Here is a 20,366-nt window from a genome sequence, read left to right on the forward strand (position 1 = left end):
CTGGGAAGACCAGAAACAAGCCAGGAGCATAACAATCTCCCTCCCACTCACATCCTCTAGCAACCAATTCACACAGGTATACTAACTGACACAAAGGTTAATACAGACATCATTAGTAGTACTGACTTATAGCCCTCCCCTGCGTGAATTTGTCTGATCCTGTTTAAAGCTGCTTATGTTGGTGGCCAACGCTGCATCCTGTGGAAACAAATTCTGCACCTTAACTAAGGTAAAGGTTCCCCTTGACATTTAGTCCAGTCGTGTCCAACTCTAGGGTGCGGTGCTCATTCCCGTCTCCAAGTCGTAGAGCCAGCGTTTGCCCGTAGACACTTTCCGTGGTCACGTGGACAGCGTGACTAGACACGGAATGCCGTTACCTTCCCACCAATGTGGCACCTATTTATCTACTGGCAATTTTACATGCGTTGGAACTGCTAGGTTGGCAGGAGCTGGGACAAGCGACGGGAGCTCACTCTGTTGCGTGGATTTGATCTTACGGCGGCTGGTCTTCTGACCTTGCAGCACAGATGCTTCTGCAGTTTAACTTGCAGCGCCACCACGTCCCCATTGCACTTTAACTAGCTGTTCGGTAAATAAGACTTTAAGAGATTTAAGACTTAGGCCCTGAACCTTATCTGAGAGAGAGAGAGAGAAAAAAAATTCTTACCACCTCTGTCTCTGTTGTACATAATTTTAAATACTTTGATCATTTGCTATTCTTACTTTTTTTTCTAATCTAAACAGACCCCAGTATTGTCACTTTTGTGTCTCAGAAGACCTCTGTGGTTTCAGTAGTTATAGGATGAGCAAAAATTCAATATGAAACCCATCCAGTGGCACAGTGCTGAATATCTGCCTGAGGTGGGGTAGTGGATGCTGTTGTTTTTTCCTTTGAAAGCAACCAAATATGTTGAAAATAAGATTTGGCTCCCAGACTTCCCATTGCCTAGCCACATAAGCTATGCTCTGTCGACAAAATCAGTGAAATAAAAATTAGATAAGAAAGTGGAGAGGCAATGCTGTTTTAATTAGCCAGGACGCTTTTTTATGTTTTAAGTGCATGAAGGGTAGAGTGTGAGAAAAGCACATGGTGTAATTATCTTGTATGTACTTTAGGGTTTGTTTGTTTTAAAAACAGTCTTATTGTTAGCAGTTTAAATCAGCCAGTTAAGTGGGAGGTGAAAGTAAGGTGTTTTTTTTTTTGTAACTCTATACATAGAGTGACGAAACCAGAAAAATGGTCAAACCACATTTTTCACTCTAGAAGTTATGATATGAATTTCTTGGAGGGATAGAGAATTTTCATGGCCGCACATGGCCGCATGTATATTACAACTTCCCTTTTTAGTTGAGAGATGAGGACAGGATGAGGTGGGAGTATGAATTCTTTGCATAGAGTTGTGAGGGACAAATGTCAGCTATTACAAATGTTCCCATTCATCAATTGTTAGCAGTGTTTTTAGCAGCCTTGCTTAAAAAGGGGGTAAGGTGGGGGGCAGAATAATATCATGGGAGTAATTAGACTGCACTCACAATTTACATCCACAGTGTTGTCCTTCTTGATGGGAATGTTTCTTCCACTTAATTTGTTTCGGATGCAGTGAATTTGTGAATTAAGTTGCTTCACTGCAGTTTCTTAACAAATCCCATAAATAAAATTGTGTCTAGTTAAAAAAACTATTGCCATGTAGCACGTACATATCTTTATTCATTATCCCATTATGTCTGCAAACAGGTTCGGCTGGTTTTTCCACTGTTAACTTCAGGCTGCAATCCTCCAGAGGCGTCGTTGCATAGCATCTAAGGGTGCAACTGTACACACACACTTATCCAGAAGTAAATCTCATTTAACTCAAATCTGACTTATGAATGGGCAGCCATGCATGGTGAAAGTGTGCATACAGGAATCAGAGAAAGTAAAAAAAAATCAGTTGGATGACACATCAGCTGGAATGAATATAAACATTAACGTTTGTCCAGGGCTGCGCGGCTGGTAAGTGATGCCGCTGCACAGACTCATATCACGGCAGCTCTGAAAAATTTACGCTGGCTGCCGGTTGCTGCTCAGGCCCAATTCAAAGTGCTTACTTTGACATATAAAGCCCTAAATGGCTTAGGACCTGGTTCCCTAAAGGACTGCCTTCTTCCACATGAGCCTGCCCGTCCTCTAAGATCAGGCCAGGAGGCCCTTCTGAAGGTGCCATCCCTGAAAGAGGTGAGGGGGATGGCATGTTGAATAGGGCCTTCTTGGCTGTTGCCCCCCCAGCTTTGGAATGCCCTCCCTATAGAGATCCGCCTGGCTCCAACACTTTTGGCTTTCTGGCACCAGGCAAAGGCCTTTCTGTTTCGCCAGCATTTTAATTAAATAGTATTCTAGTTTAGCTGGTCATATGAGCAGCAGGATTTATTAATATGAATGTTTTAATGACTGCTTTTAATATAGGATATTATTATAATATTGCCTATTTTTAATGTTTTTAATGTTTTTAAAGTTTTAATATTGTTGTACGCCACACAGAGACCACTGATAATGGTGTGGCTAAAAAAAATCTTGTAAATAAATAAATAAATAAATAAATAAATAAATAAATAAATAAATAAATAAATAAATATGTATTAAAACCCTTCTGCCTACTGTATGTTTGAACTACACCTCCCATTATCCTTAACCACCCAGAGGCTATGGGAATTATAGTCCTAAACAGCCTCTATCTGTAATATGTATGTGGTGGAGGATGACTGTGAAAGCTGGCCCATCAAGAAAGCTGACAGGAAAACCATCGATTTGTTTGAAATGTGGTACTGGAAAAGAGCTTAGCAGACGCCCTGGAGTGCCAGAAAGATGAACAAATGGGTCTTAGATCAGATCAAGCTTGGACGATCTCTGGAGGCTAAAATGTTGAAACGGAGGATGTCTTACTTTGGGCACATCACAAGAGAGCAAAAATCTCTGGACAATAATGCTGGGAAATGTGGAAGGCAGCAGGAAAAGAGGAAGATCAAATACTAGATGGAATGACTCCCTAAAGGAGCAGGGCAGTTGAGGACAGGAGATTTTGGAGATCGCTGGTTCATAGAGTCGCCATGAGTTGGAGGCGACCTGAAGGCACATAACAACAACAACAACAACAAACAACAACAAGGAGAAGGAAGTCACTTTAAGAAGGAAGGGAACCGATGCCAGGGGGTCGACAGTACGATGCTATTAATGTCTACTCAGATGTAATTCCTGTTAAGCTTAACGGCTCTATCAGGTCGCCGTTTCCATAGGAGACCCGCGCAGAGGAGGGGGTACACGGGCTTTGACTCTTTCCTCCTCCCACGAAGAGCAAGAAGAATAGCAATGACGTCGCAACAACACAACAATCGCATGATGCATTTAGGAGGAAAAGCCAAAAGGAACAGAAGGGATGTGAAAATGCATCACTCCTGGAGGAGGAGGAGGAGGAGGAGGAGGAAAAGGAAAAGAAAAGAGAAAATCGAAGTTGCCAAGGTTGGAAAGCGACCAGATCCTGCCTGACTCAAAACTCCCCGGGGCTGGAGGAGGCGCGCGGGGGGGGGCGGGCGTTAGAGGGAATCGTCATCAGGCTGCGCCGGGCGCCGGAGAGGAAGAAGTCGCAAACACACGTGTCTGAATGGGGGCGAGAGCGTGTCACTTGTGGTCCTGATTCTGTGCCCCCCCCTTTTTTGCAAATCCTCTAGGGTCCCGGAAAGGTAAGGCAAGAGGGATCTGTGCATCTATCCTTAGGAGAAAGACCCAAGGGAATAGAGAGGGGCTTGCTACAGCCTGAGGGGTGTGATACTAAAGGGGAAATTGGCGGGTGGCTCAAGAGAAAGCCAAGGGAACAGAGATTGAAGCTCTTCTAGTTTTATTGGGTTGGTAAAAGACGAACATTGCAACCGGTCTTGTTTCCCATGGCAAGCTGTATAGTTGAATTTTCGTCTTCTGTATAGTTAAGGGTGCAAAAGCCTTCCCCTCTTGTTTCTGAACATCTTAAGCTTATGCCTAACTCAGTGAAGGAGAGTGTGGTCCCCCCCCCCCCCGGTTGGACAGCAACTCCCATCATCCCTCACCATTAGCTAGGGCTGATGCAAATGCAGTCTAGCATGTGGAAGGGCACAGATTTTTTTTATTTTACTATTATTGGCATTTAAATATAGGATGAAAGTTAAAGTGAAAGTTTATTGAACTTACTTAGCTGTTTAGAATTAACTACAGTTGCATCCCCATAGTTAGTATGTGGTGTCAAGAGTTGTCTGACTTACCTGTGAGAATTTCAAGAAGTGGTTTACCATTCCCATACCCAGTGAATTTCCATGTCTGAGTGGGAATCTAAATCCAGCTTTCTCAAGTTCTGTCTGAAGCTCTGTCTACTATATCACACTGACTGGCAAGTATATTCTAATAATGTGTGCATTGCCATCATAGGGATAATAACAGGGTATATAAAAGAACTATGGGTCTCCTTGTAGTCAAAGGTAGACTTGCATTGAGTGTAATCAATAGAACCTCTGTCTGCCCAGCTGTTTTACTCATAACACCCATCAACCCTATCCAGTGTGATCAGTGTTCAGGGGAAATTGATCTAATAGTCCCAGAAAATAGAGGTGTCCATAGTTGCCCACCCACTGCTTTTCAAGGGTTGTAGTGGAGAAGCAGAGAAAGACCTGGTGCCTTAGTTAGCAGTTAGTACAAGACTGGATTTAGGCTTAAGGTATAGAAGTAGGGAAGTATGACAGGGAGAGGCTGCATAAGTAGGTAAGCTAGGCAGGATTTATAGCCAAAAGGAGAAGCCACAAGAACTGTGCATTTAGAGTTGTTTCCATCTTTCTTACCTACAGTTTGTCTGCCAACTGCAAGATTATCAGGATGAGTTTCATCAAATATGGAGACACGGTAAAAGAGGGGGACACGGCTATTATCTTTTTGGGTCATGAGTCAATGTTTCCGGTCAAAGTGCAAGATGGTGGTAAAACCCAGACAAAGTATGGGGTGATCAGACACTCCACTGACCTGATAGGGAAATCCTATGGCTCTAAAGTGACCTGCAGCAAAGGAGGCTGGGTGTACGTTCTTCACCCAACACCTGAACTATGGACTCTGAACCTTCCCCACCGAACACAGATTCTCTATTCGACTGACATCTCTCTGATCACCATGATGCTTGAGCTTAAGCCGGGATCAATTGTGTGTGAATCAGGTAATGGTTCCCATTGTATGACTTTTATTTTGTCTATTAGAAGGAGTATTTCCCCTCCCCCCCAAAACAAAGACAGACCAGTGAAACTGGTGCCTGATATGGTGCCTGTCAGAGGTTTTGGACTACAGCTCTCGTTGTCCATTTTCCACATTCTCTCTCACACACATTCAGTCTTAGTAGTAAACTGTTTAATAAACTATGTAGGTAAGAAAGAAGATTCTGCAACACAAATATTAGCTAGCAACATCCATATTAAATTTATCTTTTCCCTCTACAAAGCGTGAAGTGTCTGATGGAGCACTGCCAGGAGATATATAGCACCCCATGAACTCTGTCTTAGCTCTCCCTAAAATTTCCATATCTGGAGTGTCCAGGAGAGATCTTCAGCTTTACTGGGGGGGGGGGGGGGGCGGATTCAGCTGCCACTTAGCTTCTCCTTTGCTGCTCTTTGTTTTCAGTTTCTGTTTCCTGATTGCAAAGCACTGGGCATCTTTGGTTTAAAACTTTTTAACCCCATGAGTGCTGGATGGAACACAATGGATCTATTTGGTCCAGTTTTCCAGATTTGTTCAGAAACAGTATAGATATATCCCTAAAAACATCAAGCCTACCTAGAGAGAAATAATTTTACATGCTTGGGTAACTTACTCTGCAGTGTGGTCATGGATAAGGACATCCTTGCAGTTAATCCAGCAGTCTGTTCAGACAGTGGCCATGCAGAGGCCTGGGGTGAGTCTGCCAGCAAGACATCAGTTTAATTGTCCCCTTTATCGCCTTTTCCTTTCCAAATGCTATATAGGGGCATACTGCCTCTGATCCAGGAGGTGATGTATCGCTGATGGTCTTAGCCTCCATGAATTCATCTAATCTCTTTTTAAAGCCATCCAAGCTGGCAGCAATAGTTGCATTTTGTGGCAATGAAATCCATGGGAAAAATAGTTCCATTTATTTATCCTGGATATTTCAGCTTCATTCCTAATATGGAGTGACAGACTAGGACTCAAGACCTGGGTTTGAATGCTGCTTGGCCAATGAAGCTCAGGTGTGGATTGGAAGTGGTAAAAACACATCTTTAACATCTTATGTACCTTGAAAGCCATATTATAGTCTCTATAAGTTGGTCTCCACTTGATGACACATCGTACACACGTGTGTATTAAAAGAGGATTTGAACCAAGGAGTTGGGTTTAGAACCAAGGTCTCCTGAATCTGTATACTACTCCCTGATAGGTATAATGTGAGAAGGGCTTAAATGTTTTCCTGTCTTACTTTTTTGATACCATGGATAATTTTATACATTTCTAGTGTATCCTGTCTTGCTTTTTTCCCTCCTAAATGAAACTGTGTATTTATTTACTTTGGACTGTCTCCGGATTGCCTTTTTAAACAGTCTGGAAGCTTCAGTTGGTTCAGAACGGATTGGTTTGGGGGCCTTGCCAACCTGGTCATATAGTTGGTGCTGCAAACTATTCTGGCTGCCTCTCTGTGAGGGACTAGTTCCCTTATATTTGGCACTGGTTAGGCCTTATCTTGAGTTCTGTGTCTAGTTCTTGACTTTGCACTTCAAGAACGATGTCAATAAATTGGAACAAGTCCAGAGGAGGGCAACAAGGATGATCGGGCGTATGGAGACCAAGCCCTATGCGGAGAGACTGAAAGAAGTGGGCATGTTTAGCCTTGAGAAAATAGGTACGAGGGGGAATATGGTTGTTTAGTCGTTTAGTCGTTTCCGACTCTTCGTGACCCCATGGGCCAGAGCACGCCAGGCTCTCCTATCTTCCACTGCCTCCCGGAGATGTGTCAAATTCATGTTGGTTGCTTCGATGACACTGTCCAATCATCTCGTCCTCTGTCGTCCCCTTCTCCTCTTGCCTTCACACTTTCCTAACATCAAGGTCTTTTCCAAGGAGTCTTCTCTTCTCATGAGATGGCCAAAGTATTGGAGCCTCAGCTTCAGGATCTGTCCTTCCAGTGAGCATTCCAGGTTGATTTCATTTAGAATTGATAGGTTTGTTCTCCTTGCAGTCCAGGGGACTCTCAAGAGTCTCCTCCAGCACCACAATTCAAAAGCATCAATTCTTCAGCGGTCAGCTTTCTTTATGGTCCAGCTCTCACTTCCATATATCAATATGATATATGGAATATGATAGCACTTTTCAAATACTTGAAAGGTAGTTGTACAGAGGAGAGACAGGATCTCTTCTTGATCATCTCAGAGTGCAGGACATGTAATAATGGGCACAAGTTACAGGAAGCCAGATTTTGGCTGAATGTCAGGAAAAACTTCCTAACTGTTAGAGCAGTACAGGAATAGAAGCAATTACTTCAAGAAGTGGTGAGTGCTCCAAACTCAGGAGGCATTCAAGAGAAATTTAGACAACCACGTGGCAGATACCTTTTGATTTGTATCCCTACATTGAGCATGTGTTTGGACTTGATGACCTTACAGGCTCCTTCCAACTTCAATATTCTATGATTCTATCAATTTCTGAGCCCAATACAGAGTGATCGTTTGAAACTTTAAAGCTCTAAGTAGCTTGAGGAGGAAGAGCTGCATCGTATCTAAAAGCATATCTCCTCCCATCTTTCTTTATCAGGACTCAGAGGGCTAATGGCTGAGGGTCTCCTTCAGGTTCCTATGGCAAAAGAGACAAAGCAAGTGACTATCAGAGAGAAGGCTTATTCTTTGTAATTTCCTGAGATGCTCACTTAAACACCTACATATTGGCACTTTTGGCAACATGTGGAGACCATTTTATTCTTCCGGACATTTCAAGAACTGTTTTGGCCCTGTAGCTCTCTGCCACCCTTATCTTATCGCTGACTTTATTTTAGTTTTACCGTTTTTTCCATGTATAAGGCAATACTTTTCTCTAAAATATTTAGATTAAAAATTTAGGGTCGTCTTATACACGGAAGTAAGGAAGGGGAGGGATCAAAGCACTTTGATCCCTGCTTCCCCCTCCACTTTCTTCACAAGAAAGAAGAAAATGGAGGGAAAAAGCACTTTCCTCACAATAAAGTGCTTTCTTGTGAGGAAAGTGGAGGGGGAAAGCAGGAATCATCAAAGCAATTCATCAAAGCAATAAAGTGCTTTCTTGTGAAGAAATTGGAGGGGGAAAGCAAGAATTGCTTTAATGAATAGCTTTGAGGATTCCCCCTCCAATTTCCTCACAAGAAAGCACTCGTGGTGCAGTGGTTAAACTGCTGTACTGCAGCCAAAACTGTGCTCACAACCTGGGGTTCAATCCCAGGTAGCCGGCTCAAGGTTGACTCAGCCTTCTATCCTTCTGAGGTCGGTAAAATGAGTACCCAGCTCACTGGGGGGGGGCAATGTGTAGCCTTCATAATTAACTTGTAAACTGCCCAAAGAGTGCTTGAAGCTCTATGGGGTGGTATATAAGCAGCACACTTTCCTTTTTGCTTTGCTTTGCTTTATTGCTTCAATGAATTGCTTTGCTGGTTCCTGCTTTCCCTCTCCACTCTCCTCACAAGAAAGTGGAGTGGGAAAGCAGGAATCAAAGCACTTTGATCGTGCCTTCCCCCTCCACTTTCTTGCAAAGAAAGAAATTCTGGGTTAGAAAAGTGGGGGGGGGGGAATCTTATACATGGGGCATCTTATACACTGAAAAATACGGTATATCCTGAAATGCTTTTTTCTGTTGCTATTGATTTTATCTGAGTTTTGTATTCTGTTTCTTTCGTTGTTTAGTACGTTGTTGTTCTATTTTGTGTTTTTTACAGACTGTATAACACCCAGAGAACTTTGGTTAGTGGGTGATTTGGAAAGTGCAAGGAGTAAAATAAGTAAATGAAACAGTAGCCAGAGTCCCATTATGTTTTCATGCTGGCATTATAATGTTAGAACTGCAGAGCTGGAAGGGACCCTATGGATCATCATGTCCAGCTCTTATCATGGAAGTAAAGTGGAAAATTGAATTCCCAGCCTCTGGCTCTGCAGCTAGGTACCTAAATCATTGAGCTACCTAACAGCTCTATGTGGTCATCATAAACTGGGCAGAAAATCACTGCAAGCTGAAAAGTCAGCATGTGCACTGAGTTGTGAGACTGAGTTGTGACGCAACAGGAAATGCCTGCACTGAATTCCTAATTTCCAGCGATACGCCTCTGAGATGAACACCAATTGAATTATGCTAGCAGATATAGCTACAGTATTAGGATTCTGGCAAATATCAAGTGAAGCACTGAAGTGGGATGTAAGTAAGAACAGGTGTATGTTAGTTTCAGTGTCTTGTCCCTTCTTCAAGACTTCATATAGGTAATGTAATTAAACACATAAAAAGTAGAAAAGAATAATAAAGAGCGCGGGACATGTTTATGAACTAAAGTTCTCGGCATCCCTCAACATTAGACACAGCATTAGGGCTTAATAGGAGATAAAGCCTAAATGGAGGGCTACCACCCCATAACTCTGAAAGAACATTAAAACCAGAACCATCTAAGTGGGAGGGAGTGACTGCTAAGTGATATTTTACATCTAAATTAGCAAACTCCATCTTTGCCAATCAGCTTTTAAGAACAATGGCATAGTATCCAGCCAACGTTTCCTGAATTTGAGGACATGTTGCTCCTTGCTCAGTTCCCAGTTTTTAAGAGTCCAATATAACAAGCTTACCCTGCTTGTAAATTTTCAGTATGATCCAATAAAGATATTGTGCAACCTGAACGTTTGTTTCTGCACTGGGATCACGCAGTTGCTTTGACTTAAAAAAAATTTAAACAACAGTTATGGAAATGTTTTTATCCCAATTGTCTCTGAGCCTCAAAGGCAGACCTTTAAATGCTCTCAAATTGTGTTCTAAACTTGTTATTTGATAGGCCAGCTATGGGAGGAAATTCCAAAATTGAGATAGGTGGGTGGCATATCCCGGAACACATCCCTCTGCACTCTTGTTTTCTGATATCCTGGTGCCCCATCCTAGTGAGTTGCTTCCTGGCACTGCAGTATAAATAAATGCCTCTGGCTGTTGAGTAAAAGAAAGATTGTTATGATTGCATAAGTCTTGGCAAGCGCCTTCCATGACCATGTCTTTCTTGGACAGCTGAGATGCCGTCTGTCTTCCTGCTTCCTTATACGGTAGGATGTTTCTCCCCTGTTGTGTGGGAAACTTGCATTGCTGGTACACTGTTCAGGGACTGAATATATTTTGATATGGTGAACTCTGAAAGTAGAGAATGCCACTGACTATTGCCATTGCTCCAGTCTCATTGACTTCTCTGTGTAAGAGGAGGGTTGGAAATCCAAGATGGTTCCCTTTCATGTTATCTCTTGTACAGTGAGGGGAGGTTCTGTGGGCGATGTCACTGTCTTTACTAATGGAGAAATATTGGTGCTTCGGTCCTGCATGCCCCAGCTCCATTATACCAGATGTTTCTTAACCTTTAGCTATCCAAATAATTTGGACTTCATCTCCCAAAATTCCAGGCCATGAGCTTCGGGCTTCTGGGTATCAACACACTGGAACATGCCATTAGAAGTGCAACCAGTATGGGAAAAGGTTTATAAACCAGGCTCTCTGAGGAATAATTGAGAGAGCTAGATATGTTTAACCTGTAAAGAAAAGGCTGAGAGATGTAATCATCATCTTGGAACAGTATAGCTGGAAGGTACGCTATAGATAATTGAATCCAGCCCCTGTCAAGGAGGAACAGTGGGAGATGGAGCTCCCAGTCGGCCAATCTGTCCCAAGATATTTACTTGTCATTCTTATATCCTGCCTTTCTGTTGTTTCAGCTCAAGACAGTATACATAGAATGATAGAATAATTGAGTTGGAAGGGGCCTATAAGGCCATTGAGCCCAACCCTCCGCTCAAGGCAGGAATCACAGTCAAAGCAGATCTGACAGAGGGTTCTCCAATTTTCTGCTGAATGCCTCCAGAGCAGGAGTGCTCACCGCCTCCCGAGGCAATTGGTTCCATTGTTGTACTGCTCTAGCAGTTATGAAGTTTTTCCTGATATTCAGCCTAAATCTGGCTTCTGTCTGTCCTTCACTTTCTCCTCAGAAGAGCCCTGTGAAGCTGAGAGAGTTTGTAACTGGCCCAAGGTTACATTATGAACAATTGTGGATTTGAACCCAGGTCTCCCGAGTCCTAAGGGACGTGGTGGCGCTGCGGGCTAAACCGCAGAAGCCTGTGCTGCAGGGTCAGAAGACCAAGCAGTCGTAAGATCAAATCCATGCGACGGAGTGAGCGCCCGTCGCTTGTCTGAGCTCCCGCCAACCTAGTGGTTCGAAAGCATGCAAATGCAAGTAGATAAATAGGGACCACCTCGGTGGGAAGGTAGCGTTCTGTGTCTAAGTCGCACTGGCCATGTGACCACGGAAGATTGTCTTCGGACAAAAACGCTGGCTCTATGGCTTGGAAACGGGGATGAGCACCGCCTCCTAGAGTCGAACACGACTGGACAAAAATTGTCAAGGGGAACCTTTACCTTTACCTCCCGAGTCCTGGTCCAGCACTCTGGTTACTGCATTAGAAGTGGTGTGTAGATGCCTTGCAGTTATATCAGATAAAGTAGGAAAAGGTTTGCTGTGTTTTGTCCTAGATTAAAGCAGACGTGGGAGCGAAGCCGCCACCGTTCTTCCTTTTGCTACGAAAATTTAACATGCTGAAAAATATTTGGAAGGCGAACTAGCATTTCCTCAGTAGCATCATTCACTTCATGAAATATTTGATAGTACTTGACCATGTTGGTTGATTGTCATGCCTACATCCATGCAGGGAATAGCTCATGCAGAACACAGGCGGATTTTGATGTACCTGTTGCCTATTCCTGTTTTAGATTAATGGCAGAAGGAAACCATTTACATTTTAGCTGTTTAGAATCAGAGGTTGCTGCATTTGTATTGCTGTATGGTTGGGCCAAGAACTCCAGAGTGTTGGCTTTAGTTAGATGCTGAAATTAATTGCCAACAAGAGTGTGCAGGATTTTTTGTCACGTTCACTGAGTCTTTTAGATCTTGTGTTTTCTTTTTAAATCATATTTTTCCAGGTTGTTTTTTTCATGTATCTGCTTCAAAGTTCTCCACTGTATGTACTGTCAAGCGGAGGCAGACAGTTTGCTGAGGGCAAAAGACCCACTCTTAAAATGCATACAAGCCCTGTGGGAAGTAAACTCATTTACACATTTTTCAGTTGGATGTAACGTAAAGCTCCTAACATTTTTGCATAAGTGGTGGGTGACACCGGGAGAGATGAAAAATGTGTTTTTATTTTCTCTGTTGGTGGATTATTAACCTTAGAAGTGCTAGACGTCTAATCATCACAAATCTCGAGATGGTCATAGAATTTGTGACTTAGGGTAATTTAATGCGAAAGAGGACAGGATCTCAGTATTTTTAACAGCTGCATAAAAAGAGCTAGAATTTCCCCCCCTACAACACTGATTCTTTGGTTCTCCAGATGTTTTAGGCTTCAGATCCCAGAAATCCTTGATCATTGGGGCCTCTTGGCTTGGGCATCCAGGGTTTAGAGTCCAGAACATCTGGAAGACCAAAGATGGAGAACCATCTTTGAAAACAACAGTCCAAAGGTGCAGGAGACTTGTTCCCTTTTTCGTCTGGGGAGGTGGGATGGATCCAGAGATGTGCCTGTGAAAAAATTCTGGCAATGATGCATGAAGTGTTGTGTAAGGCAAATGGAAAATGTTACACAAGGTTGTGCAATATGTTGTCCTCGCATGGATCTTCAGATCTTCAGCAAGAACTTGTATAAAAAATTGTGCCATGCCTTGTGGAAACAGAAGCACACCTTCATTCTCTAGTTTTTAATGTGGAAGGCATCCAACCCAACTATCAGTGCAACCCACTCAGAATAAGTCCCTAGTAGACTAACTTGTGGACAAGTGTGCATAACACTCCTTCTTCCTAAATACAGATTTTGAGTGACCCATGACTCCCAACAATTAAAGCAGACCTGGGAAATATCTGTCAGTTTTTCAGTGCTAGCTGGCCTGGAGAATACATTGGAGTAGAAATTCATAACCATCTGAAGTGCCAGAATTTGAGATCTTCCAAAATTGGAAACATAATGGCCTAAATAACTGACTAATGTTGGGCTGTTGTAAACTGTAGCCTGTAGACAGCAGTGCAGTCTTGTTCATTTCTATAAGGAAGAAGTCTCCCTTGAGTTAAAGGGGATTTGCTTCAAGCAAAATATGTACAGAATGGCATTCTAGAAGGCATGCAGCTGTTTATTCTTAATTGCATCAGAATAACTTTTATAAAGCCCAAGTTGTAGCCCAAAAATACACACTTAATCTCCTTTCCCAGCATTGCCACTTCCCCAAGCCTGATGGGAATTCTCCTGCACTGTGCTTATTTTCCTATTTGGGAAGACAAGCTATATAAGAGGGAAATCCTCACTGTTATCTCTGATCAGTGATTGGAGATAATGACCAGACGTACTCTTGTCTGCTCCGTACCTTCCTGAAAGGGTGAAGGCACAGGATGGAATTAGCCCGTTTTGAAAAAGCCACCAGCTGCTGGAGTGATGTTGGAGCAGGCTGGGTTGTACAGCTGGCTTTGCTGTGTATGAGCTCTCCAGCGCTGTGAGAGTTCTGCGCTTAACAAAACCTTGGGAATCTCTGATGGTGGCCAGGTTGCTATGTCAGCAGGCTTGCAGAAGGTCCAATGTGTGTGCGGGGGTGGGTGGGTTATTGTTGAGCCATCCACAATCTCCTACCTAAATAAGGATCCTGGTGCCTGTTTTAGCCTGAATGCCGGATGATTTCTCCCAGTAGTTTCCAGAGATATATTCATATTAGTCTATTGGAGCAAAAATAACAGACCACCTTGTGGAGCCTTGCAAACTAACACATTTTATCTGGCATAAGCTTTTGTGGGCTACAATCTGTTTTACCTCCGAAGGAGTTCACAAAATATTAAGGCAGGTAAAGCCGGTTAGTCTGTAAGGTGTTACAAATCTCTTTTATTGTTTTTTCCCCCCAAGACCTCTACATAGCTGTTAGAAAGCGTGGGAGGCAAAGTGGAAGTGAGAGAGAGGCCCTCCAAAGATCATGGCGCTGAATATTCAGTAAAGGGAGGGTTCAATAAAAACCACAGCTTGGAAAAGATTCTACCACCATTCCTCAGCTGATAAAGGCCAACAGTCTCTTTTGATGGTTATGAATAGTCTTTCTTAACAGAGCTTCAGAAGTCTAATTAATAAAAAGAAAAGTACAACTCCCATAATTCCTCAGCCAGGGAATTCTAGGGAATTCCGGGGGCTCTAACTCCCTAAATAACCTTTGCCAAGCTCTATATGTTGCTCAGGAGGCGCAGGTGCACTTTTTCCCTGGTAGATATTGAGATGCCCATAATAATTCCCGGAAAAAGAGAGCCATTGGAAGCTGCTGTGGGCGATGGTCTCTAGAGGCAGAGGGCAGCTAGGTCTGTACAGGTGGAAACCCCTCCAGCTGCTTGTGGGAGATGAGTCATGAATTTAATATAGAGTAATGTAATTTTCATGTTCACGGCGTTGTGGAGTGATTAAATATTTCATGTGGTTTGCTGTAGCGGAGAAGCTTGGGAACAGGAACTGGGGGGGGGACATAGGTGGATCCGGAGCCAGCGTGTGCGGTCGGCCGACCACATTTGTATGCATAGTGGATTCCTCTAGCCATGTCTGAGGCAACTGAGGGCTGCTCTTAAGAGCAGCCGCAGCGAACAACCTAGATTTTGATCTCGTTTGTATGCCAAACACATGCATGATTAATGCATTCTACCGGGGCTGGAGGGCGGACGTCCTTTTTTGAAAGAGATTTTAATCACGGCGACCTGGCAAGGCCTTGCTGGGTTTCCTTGCCGTTTAAGGAAATGCGCTTGGCACTTGTGCCGTTGGGTGGGTGAAGAGAACCGGGTCTGGAATTTGAGCCTCCCTGGTGCCGAATCGACAGCGTTTTCTGTTTGGTCTCTGCAGCTTTTAGCCTGTGGGTTGGTGGATATTCTGGCGTGTGGAAATACTCTTCATCTGGGCATTCATTCAAGAGGCCCATGAGCAGAGTTCAGCCACTGCATTGCAGAAGCCCAAGGCGGAAGTGTTTTGCTCTGGGTTTGCACATGGATACCGGGTACAGGAAACAATGAGTACACACACCATTGACTTAAAAGCACACACATGCAAAGGTCAAGTTATTCTACTGTGTTCCAAGTTACAGAATCCCCCAGGCAGTATGGCCAGCAGTTGTGCTGGTTTGGGATTATAGGAGATGTAATTTAAAAAACCCTTTCCTATACACATGCATACAGTATTTATACTTGCAGGCATGTGCAATATTCCTCTCCCCCTGCACAGGACTTAATGCAGATTTAGGTTGAAACATGTGTGGTGTGATGTCTTTTCGGTTGATTGTCTTCAGCCTGATCTGTTTAAGAATAAACCATGACCGCTCCTTCCCACTACCAAAAGAATATAGGCAGTCTAGAATTTTCAACTATGACGCAACAGCAACTTTCCAAAAACTCAAGCAGAACTCTTTTGCCTTAATCTGCTATCCGCTTTCCTTTTTTCAAAAATTGGAGATGTCAGGACTTGAACCTGGGGCGTTCCACATGCAACCCAGACGTTCTGCTAATGAATTCCCCAGAATCAAGGCAATGAGAAAGCGTTATGCCCATTCTTGCTGTTAGGCGCTGGGACTCCCAGCAGCTGAAAGCAATATGTAGGGCTCAGCCGGCACTTGAAAACATTAGTTGATCCCGAAACTAGCTTTGTTCTTGCTCCTTTTCCCCCTTTTTGGGAGAAGAAAGGCAAAGTTTCATTTCCAAGTAGTAACTGTTTTTTTTTCTTTTCTTTTTTAGAACCTTGTACTTGTCTTGTGAAGAAAATATTACACCACTTTGTAGAGATATTTATAAGGAAGTGTAAATAAGTCCACTAACGTTAATAGCTTGCAAACCTTTTACTAGTGTGCTGGGATCTCAGAAGAGAGCATCCATCCTTTGGCAGCCATTTTATTTTATTTTTTAAGGGGCGTGGACTTGTTTTCCTTCCAGGACTTTCCCTCTATCTACCAGGACCAACTCATCAGACTAGATGATGTTGGAGGACTGAGTTTCACCCCTCTCCTATCTTTTTGACCTTTGTTCCAGTTTCCCCATGAAAAGAAAGGAAACAACATGGCGTTTGTGTTTGCTCTGCTCACCTTTCCAACTGACAGGGCAGGTGAAGCAGGGCGGAGCTGCCGTGTTATTTTCAATTAGAGATAACACAGAGATTCCTCCCACTCTACATGACATGCCAGTTGGGAAGGTGGACATTTTACAGAACTTTATGACTTCTAGATCCTCCAAGGACAAGATTTTAGCTGTTGACGGGCACTGGTTGACCCCATGGACCTCCCTTGCTTTCCTGCACATTGAGGAGAGGTGCCGAGTCTGTCTATTCCCTTCCAGAACATGGACTCCCTTCATTCACTTCTTTGTCACCTGTGGCTACAGAGGCGTGCTTTTACCTGTGAGATTGTTACAGACTTTTATAAACTCTTCACAACTGTGTGAGTTAGTTGGTTATTTTTCTCCTCGCTTTGCAGTAGAGAAAATTGAGATTGATTTGACTCACCTAAGGCCCTCTCATAAATTAACAGAATCTGGGATTTGCTGGTTCGCAGTATATCCCGCCCCTATCCATCCTTCCATTGCCTTCCTCTTGGTCTGCTGTCCTTCACGCCTTAGATTTTAAACTGTAAGCTCCCAGGGGCAGGAACCTGCCCTCTTAATACTTAGCAATATGCTGTGCATATTGAGGGCATGACGAAAAGTAGTATTTTGTATACACTTACTTTGCAAATAACAACGGTTTAAATTTTTATTTAGGCAGGATCTGTACCTCTCCTTGGAGCCAGAAGCTTTGAGTCAGTTTGAATGTCAAGATTCAGCCTGGATTTAAGAGATGTCTGGTTTGTACACAAATAAATTGGTCCCTGAAGGAAGTTATAACTGGATCAAGAGGGCTGCTTTAACTGCAGACACATGACAGTATTAAGTTAGTGGATGGCGTAGCTGCGGGCATGCGCAAGAGAGAGAGAGAGAGAGAAACAGACAGATTGCCATATGTAACACTTCTTATAAGCCTCATTATCTGGGATGCTGTTCAAGAAATCTTAAATTGTACAAGGTTGTGCAGCTCAAATGTTTTTTTCTCGTAACAATTCAGTATGTTGGCAAGAACAAAGACAAAACTTGGGAGGCAGGGCTGTTTTGAAACTGTATGCCAAAAAAAGATAGAGAGAGAGAGCATTAGTGGCCTAAGTTAAAGAACTGTGGGATGAGTTCAGTATTTTCTGCCAGCAGGGAAAGATAGGGTAAGAAACCTACATACATTTCAGATGCTTTACGAATCTTGAGAGTTCTGCTCTTTTTGTTAAGATTTGTGTTTCATTGTGTCATGTTTCTAGTCCTCAAGAGCACAAAGAATCTGAAAGGACACTGTGGTAGTAAAGGACACATTTAAAAAAGTAATGTTTTCAAACCCTACAGTTATGAAACTTGAAGTGGTTGACCCTCAAATCCTTTTACATCGTTTCAATACTTTTCCTTTGCTTCCCATGAATCTTGAGAATTTTGGCCTGTCATTTTTGTTTTCCTTTATGTTAACTTTCTAGTCCTTGTTGGGTACAGAGAACCTGGAAGGACAGTGTGCTGCTATGGACAGATGACAGAAGCTCAGTAGTTTTCAAATTCTGTAATAAAACCACTTCATACGTTAATAGGCTACTTATTATTTTGGGTAGAATTAATTATAAAAGGGAAGGTCTTTGCTCCAGTGTGTGCATCTGGAGTGAAAAGTGGGAGACCATCTCTGTCTGTAGTTCCCTTTTCACCTCAGAATTCTTTTCCTGCCTTTTACCAGTTAGAATTCTGTCCATATTCGTTATGGAATCTGCCAGAAGTAGACAGAGTGATGTGTTCTCTAAACTATGTAACCAGTCAGTTTGTCTGTAATAAAGCTAATTAACCAATTAAGCTCAGTGATGTAACAAATTAACATTTTTACACAATATAGTTTTTATCTATGAAGAACTGTAAGTAAATGGAAACATTTTATTTTTATTTATTACCAGACTCTCTTGAGTGGATAACTGATACAATAAGTGCCAGTTGAGATAAACTTAGCAATAAGAGGTGGTCTACTGAGGGAGACTTGTAGCTCATTCTGCTCGGTACGTTCCTGACTGAATCATTTTATCTGCTACATACAGTTATTAGGGAAAAGTTTATTTTTAATTAAGCCACACTCAATTTCCCCACACGGTCTGCTGCCAAGAGTATTGTTTCCCTGTCAGTACTAGCTGTGGATGCTGGAAACTGTAGTCCAGCACATCTAAGGGGCCCAGTTGAGAAAAGTTACGCTAGCCACAGACAAATTTATGGAATCTGGATCCATCAAGGGCTATTAGCAATTACAGCAAAGTAGAGCTCCACGTTCATAGGTACGCACCTCTGTTTGCTAGATACTGGGGACAGACAAGGCAGCCCTCTTGCCTTTCTGTCTAGCTAATGGGTTTGTTGGAGACTGGTGTCCAGCAATGGGACTGGCTGGACTCTTTCTTATGTTTTCAGCGGCAGCCTTCTTTCTTGTAATATGTTTTCAACTTTTTTGTGGTTATTTAGCGAACAGCTTTGCATTATTGTGGTCTGTGCATGTGCGTCAGCCCCCAGTTCATAAAACCATGTGCCTGCCATTTAAAAAAAAATGGTACACAAATTTAAAAGTACATATGATCAGATTCTGGGCTCGACAACAAACAGAGTTTGTGATTAATCCCAAGAGCCCGGCAATGAGCCAAAGCCAGTTTTAATGGTGGTTCTTGCAACGGAAAAGGAGAGCAGTAGATTCTCTGGTGGTTTAGAAGCAGCATTTTTTTTTTTTTTTAAAAGGCAGATGATTAAAAATGTAGCAGAATATTGAGTTTTGAAAGGGATATGTGTCCCCACCTGCTGCCTTTGCTTCTGTTCACTCTTGGCATTTTGACAACCCTTCTCTTTGCTTCTGGAGATGAAGAGGAAAGGATCCACAGTGAGGGCTACATCCACCCTCTGGAAAGTCAGAAAATCATTAGACTCCCTGGGATGCTGCAAATTCCCAGTCACGCAATTGAGCTTTCTGCTGTTGTTCAATCGTTAAGTCACGTCTGACTCTTCATGACCCCATGGACCAAAACACACCAGGTCCTCCTGTCTTCCACTGCCTCCCGGCGTTGGGTCAGATTCATGCCGGTAGCTTCGATGACACTGTCCAACCATCTCGTCCTCTGTCGTCCCCTTCTCCTCTTGCCGTCACACTTTCCCAACATCACGGTCTTTTCCAGGGAGATTTCTCTTCTCATTAGATGGCCAAAGTACTGGAGCCTCAGGATCTGTCCTTCCAGTGAGCACTCAGGGTTGATTTTCTTCAGAATGGATAGGTTTGTTCTCCTTGCAGTTCAGGGGACTCTCAAAATCCTCTTCCAGCATCACAATTCAAAAGCATCAGTTCTTCAGTGGTCAGCTCTCACTTCCATACATTGCTCCTGGAAAAACCATAGCTTTGACTATGCAGACTTTTGTCGGCAAGGTGATGTCTCTGCTTTTTAAGATGCTGTTTAGGTTTGTCATCACTTTCCTCCCAAGAAACAGGTGCCTTTTAATTTCATGGCTGCTGTCACCATCTGCAGTGATCATGGAGCCCAAGAAAGTAAAATCTGCCACTGCCTCCATATCTTCCCCTTCTATTTGCCAGGAGGTGATGGGACCAGTGGCCGTGATCTTAGTTTTTTTGATGTTGAGCTTCAGACCATTTTTGGTGCTCTCCTCTTTCACCCTCATTAAGAGGTTCTTTAATTCATCCTCACTTTCTGCCATCAGAGTGGTATCATATGCATATCGGAGGTTGTTGATATTTCTTCCGGCAATCTTAATTTTGGTTTGGGACTCATCCAATGCAGCCTTTTGCACGATGTATTATACATATAAGTTAAATCAGTAGTTCTTAACCTTGGGTTACTCAGGTGTTTTTGAACTGCAACTCCCAGAAATTCCAGCCAGCACAGCTGGTGGTGAAGGCTTCCGGGAGTTGCAGTCCAAAAACACCTGAGTAACCCAAGGTTAAGAATCACTGGGTTAAATAACCAGGGAGACAACACAGAGCCTTGTCATACTCCTTTC

General features: G+C 43.1%; 1 protein-coding gene across 2 annotated transcripts in view; it reads left to right on the forward strand.

The window, feature by feature from the left end:
- The first annotated feature begins 3,329 nt into the window (after window positions 1-3,329).
- TRMT61A (tRNA methyltransferase 61A) overlaps window positions 3,330-20,366 on the forward strand; it is a 64,125-nt gene continuing 47,088 nt past the window's right edge. The window contains exons 1-2 of one of the 2 annotated variants that reach the window (XM_072986708.2): window positions 3,330-3,493; window positions 4,843-5,201. In XM_072986708.2, coding sequence (XP_072842809.2) covers window positions 4,871-5,201 — 331 coding nt within the window. In that variant the 5' untranslated portion in view covers window positions 3,330-3,493; window positions 4,843-4,870. Of the gene's footprint in view, window positions 3,494-3,575; window positions 3,715-4,842; window positions 5,202-20,366 lie in introns of those variants that run through there. The other variant, XM_020808934.3, reaches the window with a different exon arrangement.

The sequence above is a fragment of the Pogona vitticeps genome, chromosome 1 (genome assembly GCF_051106095.1).
Source record: "Pogona vitticeps strain Pit_001003342236 chromosome 1, PviZW2.1, whole genome shotgun sequence".
Lineage (NCBI taxonomy): Eukaryota > Metazoa > Chordata > Lepidosauria > Squamata > Agamidae > Pogona > Pogona vitticeps.